An 18,974-nucleotide genomic window follows, 5' to 3' on the forward strand; every position below is an offset into this window, starting at 1 on the left:
AGTGCCTTAACAATACACCCATTCACTGTCAATTCAAACACACATGGACTCAAAATTGAGGACATGGAGGTGGACTTTAATCAAATTATGCGTGCACGGGTCACGAAACCATTTAATATAGTCTCTATGGTTGCAACCACACATTCGACTACTACCTCAAGGTGTCCCCATGGCTCCGAGTTAGGCCCTCATGGGAATTGAAATGGTGAGAAATCCCTCACTTTTCACCGTTGGATCCAACCCCTTTAGGTGGATTATATATATGTATATTATTTTATTTTTTATTTTTTTAAAGAGGAAAAACTCTAGTTTTGAAGCTTATTATAGTTATCAAAAATAAAAATAAAAAGGATAATTTGAAAATGAAGCAGGGAAGATTCTCTTCTAAAATTTGTTCAATTGCATGTTGTAGTTTATTTACATATAAAGGAAGTATTCATGAAGAGATCAACATCGTGAACAACATGAACCATAAGGAAAATATGATCAGTTTTTGTCGTGGATATTCCACTGGATGATTCATCACAACAAATTTGATAAAATTGTACTTAAAATCTGAAATCTACACTATGAGGGTTTATTTCTCTTTAGACTTCTGGATTTGTAAATTATTGTTTGTTGCATATGCATGCAAATTGTAATTATTTAGAAAATAGAGAATAGTGAAATAAAAATGCACAAACCATGATTGACACAAGATATAACTTGGGAAACTCTTTCGAGAGATAACCCACCTGGAAGGTGAGGCCGCTTTGCTCTATTTCTCTGAATAGAAAATGGTTGCGAGTACAAAGAAGTAAGGATTGTGGTCCGTGATCTACTACAGTGCACAAATCCTCTTTGTGTGCTCTCTCCCTATCCCTCTTGGCTACTCTGCTCGTTTATGGAACAAAATGCACTCAAAAAGAATGGAACCCCTTTTTGAGAAATCTAGAGGGCAATAGTTAGAATGATTTCTCTTATACTTGATACCTGCTTGTGATGTCTTTTTATTTTTTCATACTTATCAGGTTCTTCTCTTAATATTATGTTGTTCTTATCATCAAACAACTACCAAAACAGGAAGATCAACAATACACAAGAACACAGGATATAGGCTGCAAGCCAGGGCCAAAACCTCTCCACAAATCTCTTCTCTTCTTTAGATCTTTCAATTGAAAAATTCCAAGACCTCTAGACGAAGACCAATACCTTTCCAAGACCAAGTTCGACCTTCTTGACGATGTGCTTCCTTTGTCCAAGTCAAACCCAGTCAAATCTCTTCTATTAACACAACTTCAACTCCCAACTACATGATTTCGACCTCTACTGCAAGTCTGAAATTTTCGGCCCTCCCAGCAACAACTGCTTCCACATGTGTGAGCTTATTTCGGGCTTCCAAGAATTCTTGAGACCTTTACTTGACTTGTTCCTTCTTCTAGGGCTTGAGGATGACCTAATGGGCCTTCCTTTGACCTTCTTTCTGCACTTTCTCCAAGGTCGATCCTGCAACAACAAAACCCTAACCCAACAACAGAAAACCTAGTCTCCTTCCTTTGCATGTGTCAAGAGAGAGAGAGATAAATTACCCAATCACTTGATCTTCGTCCTTCTTCTTCCCTCGCTAGCCTCTTTCTTCTTCTCCTTTGCTTTCTTGATGAGAGAATGAATTGTGTTCATAGGAGGTCGAGTTCCCTCCTATATATAGGACGAAGCACCTCAAATTAGGCCGATTTCTTAGCTGGCAGTCCGATGTAATATCATGGTCTGATTTGTTTGCAATTTGAGCCAAACACTGCACTGTTCTAAGCCATTTTATTATGAAAACATGGGGTTACAATATGATATTTGGAAAGTGTGCACCTGGGCTTGCCTGAGGCAAGGTAGCGAAGCCCAAGTGAAGAGGACAAGTCCCCCAAAGCTGTTGGCTGTTCTCTTTTTGGCTCTGCGTTGAATTGTCCAAAAAATGAGTTGTTGGAAGTAAAGAATAGCGGCTAGGGCCTCCTATGGTGCTCAGAAAATATCGAGAAATCAACCCTTGGCTCTCCACTAATAACCCACAAAAACCCACGAAGGAATTGGCCAAATGTTGACCTTGGAAATTTGGCCCAATTTCCCCTATCTCCTCCTATCGCTAGGTATTTCAACCCACCTATAAATTCTGCTACTGAGTGTCCCCAAAATGGCTGAAATCTTCAGCAATTCTCCTTCCTGGACTCCTCCACAAGCCTTAGCCCCAAACTCCCTTCTCTCCTCAAGTCCCACGTGTGGCACTAACAAGGACTGCGCAGTCCTTACGCTGTTACTACTGGAACTCCTCCACACTTCCACTATGCTGCTCTTAGATCAATCTGAAAAGGATGAAACCCCCTCCTTGGGCTAGCACTCGAAGTCCACCGAAGTAAGGGGTGAGATTTTCGCCTGAAAACCTCTTGTGTTCAACAACACTTGCAGACTTGGCTTCCAGCTCAAGCGTGCTAGTCTAAGAGAATGCTCAAATGACAAAAAATGCCCAAAAGTGATTGCCTCCTCTTTTGTTAAAGTGCCTCCCAATTGCCCATGGGGGCCCAACTAGTGACTTTCCCCCATCATTTTCCCTCCAATGAGTGCTTATGGGGCCGTATTTCTCCATGAGTGGCCCCCACATACTACCAACAATTCGATTTTATCCCCCTTCTTCTAATGTTTGGGACTCTCCTTAACTCCAAAATTCAAGTGGGACCCACAAATCCACTTTTCCTAAGTGCAAGTATGAAATAAGACAAAATTGGGCAAAATTGATATTTCCCCTCAACAACATTGCTAAGTGGAAATATCACAATCCTCCCCGCCAAAATGTTGCTTATCCTCAAGCAACTGTAATGAAGGATGCTGAAGTATCTGCTCTCCCTCCCAAGTGGCATCCTCGTCTGGGAGGTTCCTCCATTTGACCATAAATTCTTTGATAACCCTGTTCAGCAAGTGCCTCTCACGGGGTGTCAAGAATAGCCTCAGGCTCCAAAACCAAGTGCCCCTCATCATCCATGGGTGGTAACTCTGCAGCTGGGATCACTTGCTGACCCAGTGCCTTTTTCAGGTAAGACACATGAAAAATGTTATGAACTCGACTCCCTGGGGTAGCTCCAACTCATATGCTACCTCCCCAACTCTCTTAGTGACTTTGTATGACCCATAGAAGTGAGGTTTGAGCTTCTCGCCCCCCTTCTATTTGAGTGTCGACTGTCTGTACGTACTACGGATGAAGTCTCAAGAAGACCAAATCTCCAACCTCAGACTACTTCTCTACTCGGCCCCTGTCTGCATAGAGCTTCTGCTGGTTCTACACAGTCTACAGGTTATCTTTGAAAGCCCGCAAGATATATTGGCTCTCCTTTATCCAATCCTTGGCCCTAGGGGCCTTGCTGTCAACAAACATCACTTTAGCAAAAGATAGTGCGTCATAACTGTTTGAATGGGGACATACCTATGGACATGTGGTATGTTGTGTTGTAGCAGTACTCGCCCAAATGCAACCACCACAGTCTACAGGTTATCTTTGAAAGCCCGCAAGATATCTTGGCTCTCCTTTGTCCAATCCTTGGCCCTAGGGGCCTTGCTGTCTCCAAACATCACTTTAGCAAAAGATAGTGCGTCATAACTGTTTGAATGGGGACATACCTATGGACATGTGGTATGTTGTGTTGTAGCAGTACTCGCCCAAATGCAACCACCGTATCCATGCGCGTTGATGACCCATCACATAGTTACGTAGGTAGCCCTCCAGCCATTTGTTGACTCTCTCTGTTTTCCCATCAGTCTAGGGGTGATCATTGGTACTCAGAGTGAGTTCAGTGCCCACTAGTCGAAAAACTCCCACCAAAATCCACCCACGAACCTGCTGTCTCGATCACTGACAATGGTCTTCGGGAGACCATGACGCCGAAATACCTTACTGAAAAACAGTTCGGCCACCTGTGAGGTCGAAGACTGGGTTGAGATGGTGAAAAAGTGGGCAAACTTTGTCAATCGGTCTACCACCACGTATATGCAGTCCTTGCCCTGAACTGTGGGCAACCTGGTAATAAAATCCATCGACACACTCTCCCATTTCCCCTCAGGGATAGGAAGAGGCTGTAGCAACCCAACAGGGTGTGTCTGCTCACCCTTGTTCCTTTGGCATGTGTCACACTCTCGGACATGCCTCAGAACATCATCCTTAAGGCCCCTCCATGCAAAACGCTCCTTGATGGCCCTGTATGTCTTGGTAAACCCCTGATGCCCTGCTAATGGTGAGTCATGGGCAGCCTGCATGATCTTCTCCCTCAACTGGGAACTGGGCACTAAATAAATCCAGTCCCGGAAGTAAATCACCTCGTTCATCACCCTGTACCGGTCATCCACCACTGCACCATCAAGGACCTCACATGCAAATTGGTCCTTGGAATACTCCACTAGTAACTGTGCCCTCCAATCTAGTGCAATGCTCATCAGTGAAATGGTAGCCGACCTCTTGGACAATGCATCAGCTACCACGTTATGCATTCCTTTGACATACTCAATGTCAAAGTAGTATGCTTGGAGCTTGCTCACCCACTTCTGTTGCCTCTCTTGCAACTGCGTCTGCTCCAAGAAAAAATTGAGACTGTTATGATCTGTCTTGACCAGGAACCTGTTTCCCACTAAGTACTGCCTGAACTTGGTTAGCGCATGCATGATGGCTGGCATCTATTTGTCACAAATGGAGTACAACCTCTCATGGGGCAGTAGCTTTCGACTCTCGAAAGCTATCGGGTGTCCCCCCTCATTAAAACTGTTCCTACCCCCCCCCCCCCCCCCCCCCCCCCCTTATACATCACACTCAAGTACAAAGGGTTGTGTGAAATCTGGAAGTGCTCAGACCAGGCAGTTGCTCATGACTTGTTTGAGGTGCTCAAAAGCCTCTTGTGTCCCATCTGTCCACTCAAACGCTCCCTTCTTTATCAAATCGATGAGGGGAGCTGCTAACTGAGAGAAGCCCTTCATAAACTTCCTATAGTAGGTACAGATACCCACAAAACTCCTCAAATCTGTCACATTCCAGGGTTCTAGCCAGTCTGGGATGGCCCTGATCTTCTCCTCATGGACTCTCACATTGTCCTCCCCAATAATGTGCCCTAGATAGAGCATCTCTGTCAAACTGAACTCACACTTGGACAACTTAGCATAAAACTGCTGCTCCTCCAAAATACGCAACACTGTCTTTAAATGCTACAAGTGTTCCTCCTAGGTCTGGCTATAGATCAAAATATCATCGAAGAACACCAACATAAACTTCCGCAACTGCCCACGAAACATGTGGTTCATGTAGGATTGGAAGGTGGCAGGTGTGTTGGTTAGCTTGAAGGGCATAACCAAGAACTCAAAGTGTCCATAGTGGCATCTGAAAGTTGTCTTAGGGACATCCTAATCCCTCACCCTGATCTGGTGGTACCCCGAATGCAAGTCAATCTTGGAGAAGAACTTAGCCCCCCCGCAGTTCGTCCATGAACTCATCTATGCCTGGGATGGGGTAATAGTTCTTCCGGGTATTCTTGTTGAGGGCCCGACAGTTGATGCACATGTGTCGGATCCCATCCTTCTTCACCAGGACCATTGATGAAGCAAAAGGGCTGGAACTAGGCATAATGTGCCCAAGTGCCAACAACTCGTGAATGGCCCTCTCAATCTCATCCTTGTATGCCTTGGGATGTCTGTACGGTGTAGTAATCACAGCTTGTACGCCTTGCTCCAGCTCAATAGTATGCTCAAAACCCTGATTAGGTGGTTGCTCGTGCAGTATGTCTCCCAACACCAATAGGTGTCTGTCCAAAATAGCTTGTATGTCTGGGTGTGGTGGCTTGGGCTGACCCCTAACCTCATAATTCCTCAACTCCATAGCCCACTCAATGTCACCATGCCTCAAATCAACCTCCATCCTATGGGCCGAAACAGTCTGTGGAGGGTAAGAGTGCATACCTCAGAGCAAAACCAATTTTCCAACCGGCCCTGTGAATTCCATCTCCAGCTTCCTCCAATCGGTAGTGGCTTGGTCAAGCGAATAGATCCATTGGACACCCATCACCACATTGGTGTCTGACAAATCCACCACGAAAAATTGGCTTGTCACTAAATAGTTCCCCATGATCACTATCAGGGGGGAACATAGCGTGTGCACTGCATGGTTCTATCTCTCGACATAAGAATCAAAAATCCCTCAAACTCCTCGGTTGTGATGCGCCTCCTTTGAACCATCTGTGCATCAATGAAATTGTGAGTAGCCCCAATGTCCACGAGAACTGAGACACATTGCCCCTGCACGGTGCCCCTGATCCTCAAGGTCAAAAACTTGGGTACCCCATAGAGATGCAAGGACCCCTCCCGATGGTGCAAAGGGAGCTCCCCCTGGTGGTGGTGTTCCCCTCTCCACATGTGCTACACTATCATCTCCACCCACCTCCAGCACTACATTGTCCTCCAGGTCACTGTTAGAAAAGATCTCAATGTAATGGGCCTTGCCTGCTATGCATATATGGCCTGGTGCCCATGGTTTCTAAGAGGTGAAACACAACTTCCTTCTCCGAAGGTCTCTCCGGATCTCGTCGTCCAACTATCCACTCCCCTGGTTGGCTCTTGGTGGTGGAGCCCTAGTGTCTCTCACCCTCTGTTGGAAACCCTGTCTAGGTGGTAACAATGCTCTAGCCTTGGGTAGAGCATCCAGCAGATCTCGAGCCCTCCCCACTACGTCCTGCAAGGTAGTGGGCCTGTTGGACCTCACCAATCCCTTCAATGGCTCTGCTAACCCCTCTACAAACATGAAGACCCTCCTGGCCTCTGATAGATCAGTCACCATCATTGACAACCTCAGAAACTCTAAGATGTAGGCCTCAATGTTCCCTGTCTGCTTGAGCCTTGTCATCTCCCCAAAATGCTCCTCCGGGTCTCTCCTCTCAAAAAGCTCCAACACCCTCCTAGTGAAATCCTCGTAGGTTGTCACTTTGGCATGCCCCATCGTGGCTAGCCCATGGAACCAACGGTCGCAGGTTTCTCCCTCTAAATGCAACGTGGCAATCTTAATTGCCTCCCCCTTTGTAATCTAGTTGAGTTGGAAGTAAACATTTAACTTCTCAACTAGATTGCCTCCCCCTCTGTCATCTAGTTAAGTTGGAAGTAAACATTTAACTTCTCAACCCATGCTTTTGCTAAGCTCTTGGATGAACCATCGAAAATTGGGAGGAACAATCTCCCCATGGTGTGCTGCAAATCTGTACCATGCATGTAGCTTTTCATGCCTTGCCCTTTTCCCCTGTCATTACCTTTTAGCTGACAAAAGTCCCTGAAGGTAATGGCCTCTGTAAAGTTAAGCCCATAGGACTGATACTCCACAAAATCATCCCCCATGGGCATCTCCTTTTGCCCTTGCAGCCCTCCAGCACTAGATGCTATAAATGTGGCAATAATGGACTTTGGTGGTGTGTTGGGAATGAGGGGTTCGTTGGGGTGATGACCCCCTTAGTGATGCGAAGTACCAGAGCCCTCGCCAATTTGGAATTCCCCTTGAATGCATTTGCCCCTGTTGTTACTGCAATTTTGCTGCCTCAGCGCCTTGATACCCTAGGACAAATCCTGAATTGCCTTGAGAAGATGTTGGGAAAAATCCTCCTCTTTACTCCTTTTGTGTCCCTCATTATCCCCCATGTTTGTGACCTCTCGACCTCTGGTTCAACTATCACCGAATCTGGGGTAATTTGTAGTTGTGTTTCTCTGCTCCTGTACCTCTGCCTCTGTTTAAGTCACGTTCTGTTGGTCTTCTGGTGTCATAGACGGATGCTGCTCCCATATGTTGAGCCAACACTATGAGCTTTGATACCACTGTAATATCCGTAAGGAAAATTTACAGTAATAAACAAAGCATGCATAGTGAAATTACACAAAAAAATTGCACACAAATCAGACCACGATATAGAGCCAAAAGCTACGTTGTGTTGAGCCATTTTGTTATGCAAACATGGGGTTACAATTTGATGTTTGGAAAGTGTGCATGTGGGCTTGCTTGAGGCAAGCTAGCAAAGCCCAAGTGAAGAAGACAAGTCCCCCAAAGCTGCTAGTTGATCTCTTTCTGGATCTGCACTGAACTGCCTAGAAAATGAGCTGTTGGTTGTAAAAATTAGCGGCTAGGGACTCCTCCGGTTCTCAAAAAATTCGGGAAATTAACCCCAATCTCTCCACCAATAACACACAAAAACCCATGAAGGAATTGGCCAAATGTTGACCTTGGAATTTTGGCCCAATTTCCCCTACTGTTGCTGGGTATTTCGACCCACCTGTAAATTTTGCTATTGAGTGTCCGCAAAATGGTTGAAATCTTCAGCAATTCTCCTTCCTGGACTCCTCCACAAGCCTTAGCCCCAATCTCCCTTCTCTCCTCAAGTCCCACGTGTGGCACTAACAAGGACTGCGCAGTCCCTACGCTATTAGCGCTGGAACTCCTCCACACTCCCACTACGCTACTCCCGGATCGATCTGAAAAGGATGAAATTCCCTACTTAGGCTGACACTCGAACTCCACTGAAGCAAGGGGTGGGATTTCCGCCTGAAAACCTCGTGTTCAACAACACCTGCAAACTTGGCTTCTAGGTCAAGCATGCTGATCTGAGAGAAGGCTCAAATGATCAAGAATGCCCAAAAGTGATTGCCTCCTCCTCTTTTGTCAAAGTGCATCCCAATTGCCCATGTGGGCCCAACCATCAACTTTTCCCCGCCATTTTCCCTCCAATGAGTGCGTACTTCCTACAGGGTTGTATTTCTCCATGAGTGGTCCCCACTTACCACTAGAAATTCGATTTTCTCCCCCTTCTAATGTTTGGGCCTCTGCTTAACTCCCAAATTCAAGTGGGACCCCCAAACCCACTTTTCCTAAGTGCAAGTATGATATAGACAAAATTGGGCAAAACTGATATTTACCCTTAGTAATATTGCTAAGTGGGAATACCACAACTTGGCCTTGGAGGGTATTTTAATACTTTTAAATACAAAAAAGATCTTTTTACACGTTAAAATATGTCTGATTCGGTCTTCATCATATGACAATGACTCTTTTGACTTCTTGACCTAGGACAAACCCTAGATGCACTCAATGGGTGCTTGACCTTTGAAATAAAAGTCTTTGAGCATGAAACCCATGCTTCAAAAATAACAATAATATTTTTTCTTTCATTTTACAATATTCGAGACTCAAAAATACATTTCATATTTATGAAGACCGAACATAATTACACATTTTTCAACACCCCTTTTCCTCCTAGTGGCCCATTTATAACATAGCCTGATAGAATACTAGTGGTTAGGATTGACTGCTTCAACTCTTAACTAGAGTTACCATATGGACTCTTCTAGAGTCTTCTTCATAATTATCGCGTGGCTAGCTCCTTTTCCATGAGTAATGGGGGTTGATGTGGCATCCTCTCGAACTATGCTAGCCAAAATAGGAAGGTCAACTTCCAAGTGGCATACCTTTTGCATACAGACTCTGATTGAGGCGATTCTTTCACTGTTGGAAATGTCTCTGTGTAGAATAGGAAAAAAATTGTGGTGCTAAAGTGGCAAAGTTTTACACCCAGAAAACGCCATTTGATGGCTCAAAATTCTCTTGGAAGGTTTCAACCCCAATTTTCCAAACTGGGTCTTGGCAGTAAAAATGGTCATGTGCACTGATTCCTTCACTTTTTCCACTCTGAATGCATCGAGATGGATGGCAAACAATATAATGATCTATTTGAGATCAAAATCACATGAACATCAATTTGGAAAATTGTTTATTATTTCTGGAGCTAAATATAATAGAATAGGAAGATATCTTTTGCAAGAGACAATATGAAATTAAAGACTTGCAAGTGACAATTGATGATTATGAATATATATTTCAAATGTGTTTCAAATATTAATAAAGAAGAGATCAACATAATTCTTGGTTTACCATGGTTGAAGCTTTGGGTATCTTTATCTTAAACATAGAGAAAATGTTTTGGCATTTCCCTAGAAGAAGAAGATGATGGCATTCCAAGACACTACAATGAGGTCAAATTCAATAATAACTACATAAAAAGACTTTAAAGATATTTTGAAGATGATCATTGAAGAAAATAAAAAATCATGATCGAAGATGCAAAAAGAAGTTGATGAAGTTATTGTAGATAAAAATGAGGAAATTTTTCGCTTAAAGATTAAAATAAGAAATTACTTGCACAAGTCAAGAAGTCCAAGGCTACGAAGCAAAATTTAGAACAAGAAAAAGAAGGCTTCAAGAAGAAACTCAATGAAGGCTTATAAAAACAAGATGATGAAAATTCTTGCTTGAAGAGCTTTAATAAAAAATTACTGGAAGAAATAAGAATATTAAAAAACGAGAAACTTGAGTATCAAAGTGTTTAAGATAAAAAATATAAAACATAAGTTGTAGAACTCTCACTTCTTAGAAATCATAGTCAAAATCTTCTCATGCAAATTAAGAAGCTTAAGAGTGATAAGCACTCATTGAAAAACATAATAGATTATATAACAACTTATCTAGACAGAAGCATCGAAGTATTTAGGGAAAAACGTCCCAATTGTAGAGAAGGGAACATATACAAATCTCATTAAGCTCATAGCGCACAAAAAAACCAATCCAATTGAAGTCAAAACATACTTAGATGTTGTTGTACAAGCAATTGAAATTCCAAATAAAGATCCAGGGATCAACCAATTAACATTAGTATGTGAAGAAAATCATATACCTAAACTAAACCAAGAAAATGTCACAAGTATGATAAGGGAAAATCATATTACAAGGACTTTTTATAGAAATCCACATCATAAGATCATAAATATTAATCAAGTTAGTGTATCAATATGACTTATGGTAGAAACAATTGACTTACCTTCCAAAATATATTGATACCAACACAAGTAAGTCTTATAGTAACAATTCATGTTGTGTATCAAATAAGTGCGAAGTTCATCAGAGGATTGAATTGGGATGGTTAGATCATATTTCAATTTAACAATTTTGCTCAACATTGAGAGGTTCATATTGTTTCGTGTCATTCACTATGATTAAGTCTAAGAATGAAGAATGATGTGAAGAGATTACGAGTCAAGGAAAAAGACGTTAAGCCTCTTTGTAAATATTGTTTGAGGGCTATTACCTACCAAAAGGGGGTTACATCTCGGAGATTTTTTTTCTCCCCTTTGTACAACCAACCAGCCAATTGCCCTATATGATCAACACATAACATGATGCCAAAATCTTCCATTGATTGCTCTGGTCAAACTTCTCTCCCATTTGACATTTCTTCTTGAAGAACGATGGGTCATCTATTAGTAGGTACTTTAACCATTTTGCAATCATGTTCTTTCATTAAATGTTATGGGCATACTGGATGATTAATCGATTTCATTTGTATACTTGTTCCCTTACTTTGCATCTTTTTGGAGAAACCATCAATTAAAAGAAGCAAATACTTTGTGCCATATACAAAGGTTGTTTCCATGGTTTTGCAAATATCACAATAGATTACTTCCTACACACCCTTAGTTTTTCAAGCCTTCCCTTCATTAGTAGTCCAGTGTATTTTGAACCAAACAACCAAATCAAATATCACTCTCATTTGACAAACATGTTGAGAATATCATGGACATTTCTTTGCACTTGTTCGTGATGAAGATTATGGTAGCTTCAAAAGGTCTTCTGCATAGAATTGGTGTCTTAGCATGTAGAAGATGATTTATTGCCTCTTTAATTGCTTGCTTGATGAGTAAGTGATTTATGTCTTCTCTCCTATGTCTAACTTAGGAAAAGTACAATAATTAAAGTCAACTTCTAAGGATAAATAATTAAATTATTTAAGTGACTTAGAAATGATCTCAACCATTGATCTCCTAGATCTTCTAGAAGGGATATTAGGGTTAGGGATTTGGGCTTGATGAAGATTATAAAATAAGCCTAAGGGAGAAGCGAAGACACACAAATGAAGAAAGTGATTTTCTCTAGAGCAGAGGCTTAGCTAGACTATAGCGCAAAGTAGGAAGAGTGCAAGTGGATTTGAGAGCATTTCCAGGAGGATGAATTGTCGGAGATTGTGGGGCCAAATTGCTGAAGTGAAGAGGTCGAATTGTAGGAGAGGCTGATTTTCCAGGGTTGAATTCCCCGAGGCGTAGAGGTTGTTCGAGGGGAAGACACATGGCCGAGTTGTGGGTGAGAGGTGGGCCGAAAATCTCTTGGACGAATTTCTTAAGAGGCTAATTTCCAGTGGCTTGAATTCCTAGGGCCAAATTCTTCCAGTGTGGTGAGTTAGAACCTATGTTGCATGGATTCACGAACGCGAGGGTGGGATTCTTGAACCTGTCCCTGGTTCTTGTCCTCAAGTACCAAGTTCGAGTACAGGTTCTTCTAAAACAAACCCAAAAGAACCGGGTTCTTTGAGTAAGCATCCGGTTCTTCCCAACCAAGATATGGGTTCTTTTGTCTAATTGGGTGCGCCGAACCCCGACAATGGGTGCATGGAACCCAAAAATCGGGAACGTTAGGGTCAATTTTTTTTTACTGATTTTGTTGTAATTCTTTTCAAGCTCGACTTTTTTACTTCTCTTTCTGTAGTTTCGACCTAAAGATAACCACTGTAGATTCATTGTGTAGGCCAAATGTCATTAGTATTGTAGCTATGTTAAGGTCATTACTATTGTAGCTATGGAGCTGGAGAGCATGCTGATTGAAGATCGAAGTAATGCTGATGACATGGCTTGAGGAAGCCATTGTTCACTATTTTGAAATTTCCTAGTTCATGTTTGGAGATGCCTCAAGGCAAATTTGAATGTAGTATAACAATGGACATATATCATGATTCTTATTAATATTTAAACTCCAATTTGCACTTGATATCAAATTGAATGTTCAATGATATGCATGTTTAAATCTTTAAAGTTTAAATCATAAATATTTTATTTTTCTTGTTTAAAGTTGGAAAATATACAAATTCATATATATTATAATTAATAAAATATAATAATATACCACCGACAAACCCATGCACACTGTTTCCAAAAGTGACATAACCATCCTTGTCCCTGAACCCACGTTTCCTAGCAAACATAGGTTAGAACTGTTGTGGGTGTTTATTTGTTGTAATGTGTGATTGATCTCTCTCTGATTTTATTTCCACTGCATATAAATTCTTAGATGTTAAAATACCAGTGATTTTATTTTTGAACAATTTAGAATTTATCTGGACAATAAAATAAATTTCTGGGAATAAATAATTGTTGCGAGAAAATAAATCTGGGCTGGTATTAGGAGATTTAACAGTTTATGGTAATGACTAGCACAATCACATTGGTAAATGTGGTTGATATACATTCATGATGTCATTTCCTCCCTTTTAAAGTTAATAGCATTGATTGAAGTGTATTAACCACTTTTACTTAAGTGGTTGTTTCTAGGGCATGCCCGATGAAAATAAGCCTCGTTTGAAATTAACTGGATGAAAACTGACTGCATGGGATGCAATTGTGAAAATTATGGCCTTGCCGCCATTTGAACAATTGATGAACCATCATAGGAATAACTGGCATATGAGTGGTGTTTCTAGAGACCTGAATTATGGGCAATGCCCATGATGCCATAGCCGTAAACAGCTACGTTTTTTCTTCTGCCAATATTCAATCCGCTCGTGGTGTCAATGCATTGTTTACTATCCTGGATTTGATATCTGGTTTGAATCACAATCAGACATCGTAAGGAATTCGGTATGAATGGACGAGTACGAAACCACTCCCATAGTTGCTTTTGTGAAAGCGGTGTCATTTGGTTGTTCGAATATTGTCAAATTGGGAGCAGCGGGATGCCAGCCACAAGATGTGCCAACAGCCAATGTTTATGATGGCAAACCTCATTTTACTGCACAGGTTTTAATACGTTTTGTAAGATCATGTCAATTATTTGTTTTATAAACCCACATATTCACATGATGTCATTTGTTATTTGATAATTTGCATGGTAATTTCGTAGTTGTAGTAGGTAAATGTGAAAAGGTAAACATGGATTTAGGGATGCAAGGTAGTTAATATTTGGAATTCCATCCATTGATAGAAACTGACTGCATGGGACACAATTGTGAAAATTACGGCCTTGCCGCCAGTTGAACAATTGACGAACCGTTATAGGAAAAACTGGCACATGTGTGAGAGTGGTGTTTCTAGAGACCTGAATTATGGCCAATGCCCTTGTTGCCATTAGCCATAAACATTTTCAGTTTTTCTTCTGCAAATATTCAATGCCCTTGTGGTTTTGATGCATTGTTTACTAGCCTGGATTTGATATCTGGTTTGAATCACAATCAGACATCGTAAGGAATGTGGTATGAAATTTGAATGATTAAGTATGAAACCACTCCCGTAGTTGCTTTTGTGAAAGCGGTGTCATTTGGTTGTTCGAATATTGTCAAATTGGGAGCGGCGGGATGCCAGCCACAATATGTGCCAACTACCAATGTTTATGATGGCAGACCTCATTGCACTGCACACGTTTTAATACGTTTTGTAAGATCATGTCAACTATTTGTTTTATAAACCCACATATTCACATGATGATTTGTTATTTGATAATTTGCATCGTAATTTTGTCATTGTATTAGGTAATTGTGAAAAGGTAAACATGGATTTAAAAATGCAAGGTAATTAATATTTGAAATTCCATCCATTGCTGTAGATGATGAGAATATGCCAGCGTCTTTCATTTTATGACCACAAGATAGAGATTTGGATTAAAAGAAGGATTAATCTGCCAACATTCAATATGAGGGGACGCCTATCGGCGTAACCAGCTCTTGAATGATGATCTCTATGACCAATGCTGTTTTTGGACAGGTCCAAGACTCTGATATCAACATATCGGGGTTTTCAAATTTGAAGGTGTTGAATCAATTCTGTTATGTGAACTAGTTCCTGTCTGATTTCTGAAAATTCACAAGAGGGGTTATTCATCCTGTCTATAATGCAGCTGAAAATTGGTCAACGTGAAGACCTGAAGCAGAGAATAAATACATTCACATGATGTTTGTGCTGGTCTGCAAGTAGGCTGAATGGTGCAAAAACAATACAGGATGAACTTACCTGCAGTAGATTGAATTCTGTATAAGCTGGCAAAAGTCCATGACTGTAAGAATAATGTATGGTAAATGAGAAGGGAGAGATGCCATTGAAGATGGCGCAAAACGGCTTGAAATGCATTTTGCAGGAAACAATCTCTATCTGTAAGGTGCTTAAGTTACTCTGGATTGATCTTATCTGGGCCCAACTCTGCCTTGTAAACCTATACTCAGATAGCATCTGACTTTGCTAATCTCCTCTGCACTGTAGTGTCTTCTTGTCTTACAGAGGCAGATAAGATACCTGTTGTGTAATAGCGTTGCTAATGGTTAATATATGGATTCTTCCGTTCTTATTTTAGCAGGTGTCACCCTTGTCTGACAAGCTTGGAGTATTTTACTTAGTTATTGTAATGAAGATATAGAAGGATGCTAAATATCTTAAAATAGAATTTCTTTAGTGTTCATTAGTAATCATTAACCATGAGAAATAATGAATTGGACTCCCTTGTTCTTCTATACTGTTGGATTCTTCTAATCTAGGCCATTGACCATCTTCTACAACTATGGGTTTCCTCTTTGATGGTATGTTGATATATGTGTTTTGTACAGATATGTGCAGGCAGATGGTAGAACTTCATGTCATGGATGATTTAGTGAACAAACCTGAATTACTATCATTTTACATTGCCAGTAAAATGCCTGTGCCTGATTCTACAAGGCAGGAGCTTCTAGAGATTGATGGTGTTGCTTACAGATTGCAAAGAGAGATACAACTACTAGAAAGTATTGACCTCATACGTTGTAAGAATTGCTCGGTATGTTTCCAATCTTTATACATTATAAAGATTTTGGTTTGTTAAGGATTTTTGAAAATCAATGGACGTGGCAGAAGAGTAGGATATTATTATTAACATTCTCTTTTGTCTTTTCTGTAAGGAGCATTCCTAGGCTTTCATATTTTCCTTCCTGTGTCTTTTCAATTTCATCCATTAACCATTGTCAGTTTGAAAACAAAAGAAGAAAACCGCTATCATTCATTTTTCTTTCTCATTAATAGCCATAGATAAGATAAGACAATAAATGTCCAACATGTGATGACAAATAGGTCTATGGAATTGCTAAGTACATCGGTGTTGTTACTAAGTGTGAGCATAAAAGGACTACTCCTATAGAAAAAGGATAAACATATATCTATTCTATAAGATCTAAGATATAGAATCTAAAATGACAGAGAGCTTAATGCAAAGCGAGTCGGATATTAAGATCCTCTATTGCCTTTTCTGTAAGGTACAATGCTAGTGTTTATCTTATTTTCCTTCCTATATATCTTTTCAACCTGATGCATTAACTGTTATCATTTTATAAACGGAGAGAGAAAACTGCTGTTATTCATCTTGCTTTCACTTTTCCCTTGTTTTATGTTATTATCATTGCTTCTGACATTGTGTTCTTAATTACTATCACTAGTTACTCTAATGAGTCCCCTAATTTTTCTTTGAAGGGATATAATACTCTTAGAATTTCAAGTGATGAGCATAGACACTTAGCTAGCATAGGACACTGGTTTATGTTTGTTGTTGCCAGTCACCAATAGGTCGACTGGTATCATCTCTGTTGTAGAGAAATCTAGGGCAGCTAGATGAGCGGTGATTTCTCACTACTTTGATAACTGCTTGTGATATCCTTTTACTTCAACTTGTAGTTCTTATGATTATTAGCTTCTTCTGTTGTTCTTATAGTGTTCTAATCATCAAACAGCTACCAAACACATGAAGATCAATAGAACGAAATGGACACAAGATATAGGCTGCTAGCCAGGGCCAAAATCTCTCCTAGAGAGGAAAATCCACAAAAAATTCTTCTCTTCTTTTAGAATCTTCAAATGATGAATTCCAAGACCTTTAGACCTAAGACTGAGACCCCTCCAAGACCAAGTCAACCTTCCTTCTTGATGAGCTTTCCTTAAACAACTTCCAACAACAAGTTTCGACCCTCCAGCAACTTCTCAAGCAACTGTTGCAGCTTCGATCCCAGCAACTAATTGCCATGGCTAATCCTTCTAATTGTTATCAGATGCTGATTACTCATCTCATCTAAGTGGCTATAGTTACATCTTTATGAACTTCTCCCTCCAACTTCTTCATCTACTGCTTCCTTGGGATCTCTATACATATATCCTTCTTTTCCTTTACGTGATCATCTGGAATTCCTTTAGCAGCTTCCTTTCCCTTGCATAAAGATGTAAAAATACTTCAACTAAACCGTCATGCTGCACTTCTCTGTTACCATACCTTTATTCTTCCAAACTGTGGATTCCACACTAGGTGGAATGTAGATTATCTATGTAACACTTGCTTTTTCCAATTAGACTTGAACCTTTTTCAATAGAGATTCTGATTGAGGATCTTGATGATCCTTATACTGCAAATGCTTCTTTCTAATGATGATGAGGTGTGATGATCTCTTATTTTCCTACCTTTCTAGATGACTTGCTTTAACCATACAAACTGCTATTTTGGCTATCCTTTTATGCTTCTAATATGATGCCATCTCAATTACTGCTACAATGCATCTTATCATAACTGTAATGCTTCCTAACATGACCGTTGTATTGAAAATAAACTTAATGTATGAGAGACCTTTAATAGTAGAGGTCTTTCACTTCTTCCTTCTTAGATTTCTTCTCTTTCGGTTCTTCTACTTCTTCGGTCACATGGGCTTCACTTCTTTCTTTCATTTTCTTGTTGCCCTTCTTGAGTTTAGGACAATTCCTCTTGAAATGCCCATATTCATTACATTCATAACACTGAATCTTAGACATGTCAATTTTCTTTTGAAATTTCTTTCAAGGCTCGAATTTTCCAAACTTTCCTTTCGTCCTTGTCATAGATGCAAATGCTTGTGTTTGTTCATTTGATTCAACATCATTCTTTGTTTTTAATCTGGTTTCTTCAATCTTACACAATGCCCATAGATCACTGAATGTTGTAGCTTCCTTCTTTCCATAAATGCTTGATACAAAGTTGCCCCATTCATTTGGTAGTGCATTGAGTACACAAGTGGTCAACTCTGGATTTGACATTGTCTCTCCTAGCTCTTGTAGTTCTTTAATTTGAGATACCTTCATGAGATATGAAGCTACCCCTTCTTCCTTTGATACTTTCATTTTGTATAACTCGGTTCTTAAGGATACTATTTCCCCAGCTGTACTTACGGAGTATAGCTCTACTGATTTGTCATAGATCTCTTTGATGTCTTCAATTTTGTTGCGAAGGGAATGAGAGAATCCTTCATAGGTTCAATGAGGATTATTTGAGCCCTTATTTCTCCTTTTGTATATTTTGATGATGCTTGAGATTGTTCTTGAGGAGGCTTTGTGATGGAGCCCTTGACATAATAAAAAACTTCATTTTCTGTGATAATCAAATCTATTCTTTTCTTCCCCGCAAGGTAGTTTGATGTCCCAACGAGTTTATTGTTTTCCTTGTAGAAAGTAGTCATTTGAATTGTAGGTTGAGACAGGAATATAAAGTACTTACTTGATAAATGAAGATGCCTCCTTGAAGATTATCTCTTCCACTAGAGTGTGAGATTTAGAATGAGGGAGGGATGACAATGCTTCTCCTTCAAGATGATGAGATGTTCTTCTTCCTTCAAAAATGCTTGAGGTTTTCTCTTTTCTTCAATATGAGGGAGTTTACTTTGATTCCTTTGATGACGATGAAGTGCTCTTCTTGCTTCCCTTGGATGATGATGTAGAATGTGGAGGCCTTCCCAGAATGTTTCAAATGTGTAGAGTCCTCCTTTCATTGAGATGGAGGTAGGGTCCTTGAGGTCTTCTATTCTTTTTCCAAGAGTTCTTCCTTTAAGATGTTA

The 18,974-nt window shown here is 40.4% G+C and overlaps 1 protein-coding gene across 2 annotated transcripts in view; it reads left to right on the forward strand.

The window, feature by feature from the left end:
• LOC149261472 (ATP-dependent protease La (LON) domain protein) overlaps window positions 1-18,974 on the forward strand; it is a 300,119-nt gene that overhangs the window by 145,830 nt on the left and 135,315 nt on the right. For both annotated transcript variants that reach the window (XM_089422315.1, XM_089422313.1), the window contains one exon: window positions 15,708-15,913. In XM_089422315.1, coding sequence (XP_089278441.1) covers window positions 15,708-15,913 — 206 coding nt within the window. The remainder of the gene's footprint in view (window positions 1-15,707; window positions 15,914-18,974) is intronic.

This window comes from Pinus tabuliformis, chromosome 6 (assembly GCF_031772625.1).
Source record: "Pinus tabuliformis cultivar Carrire ecotype Pingquan chromosome 6, CPIR1, whole genome shotgun sequence".
In the NCBI taxonomy this organism is placed as follows: Eukaryota; Viridiplantae; Streptophyta; class Pinopsida; order Pinales; family Pinaceae; genus Pinus; species Pinus tabuliformis.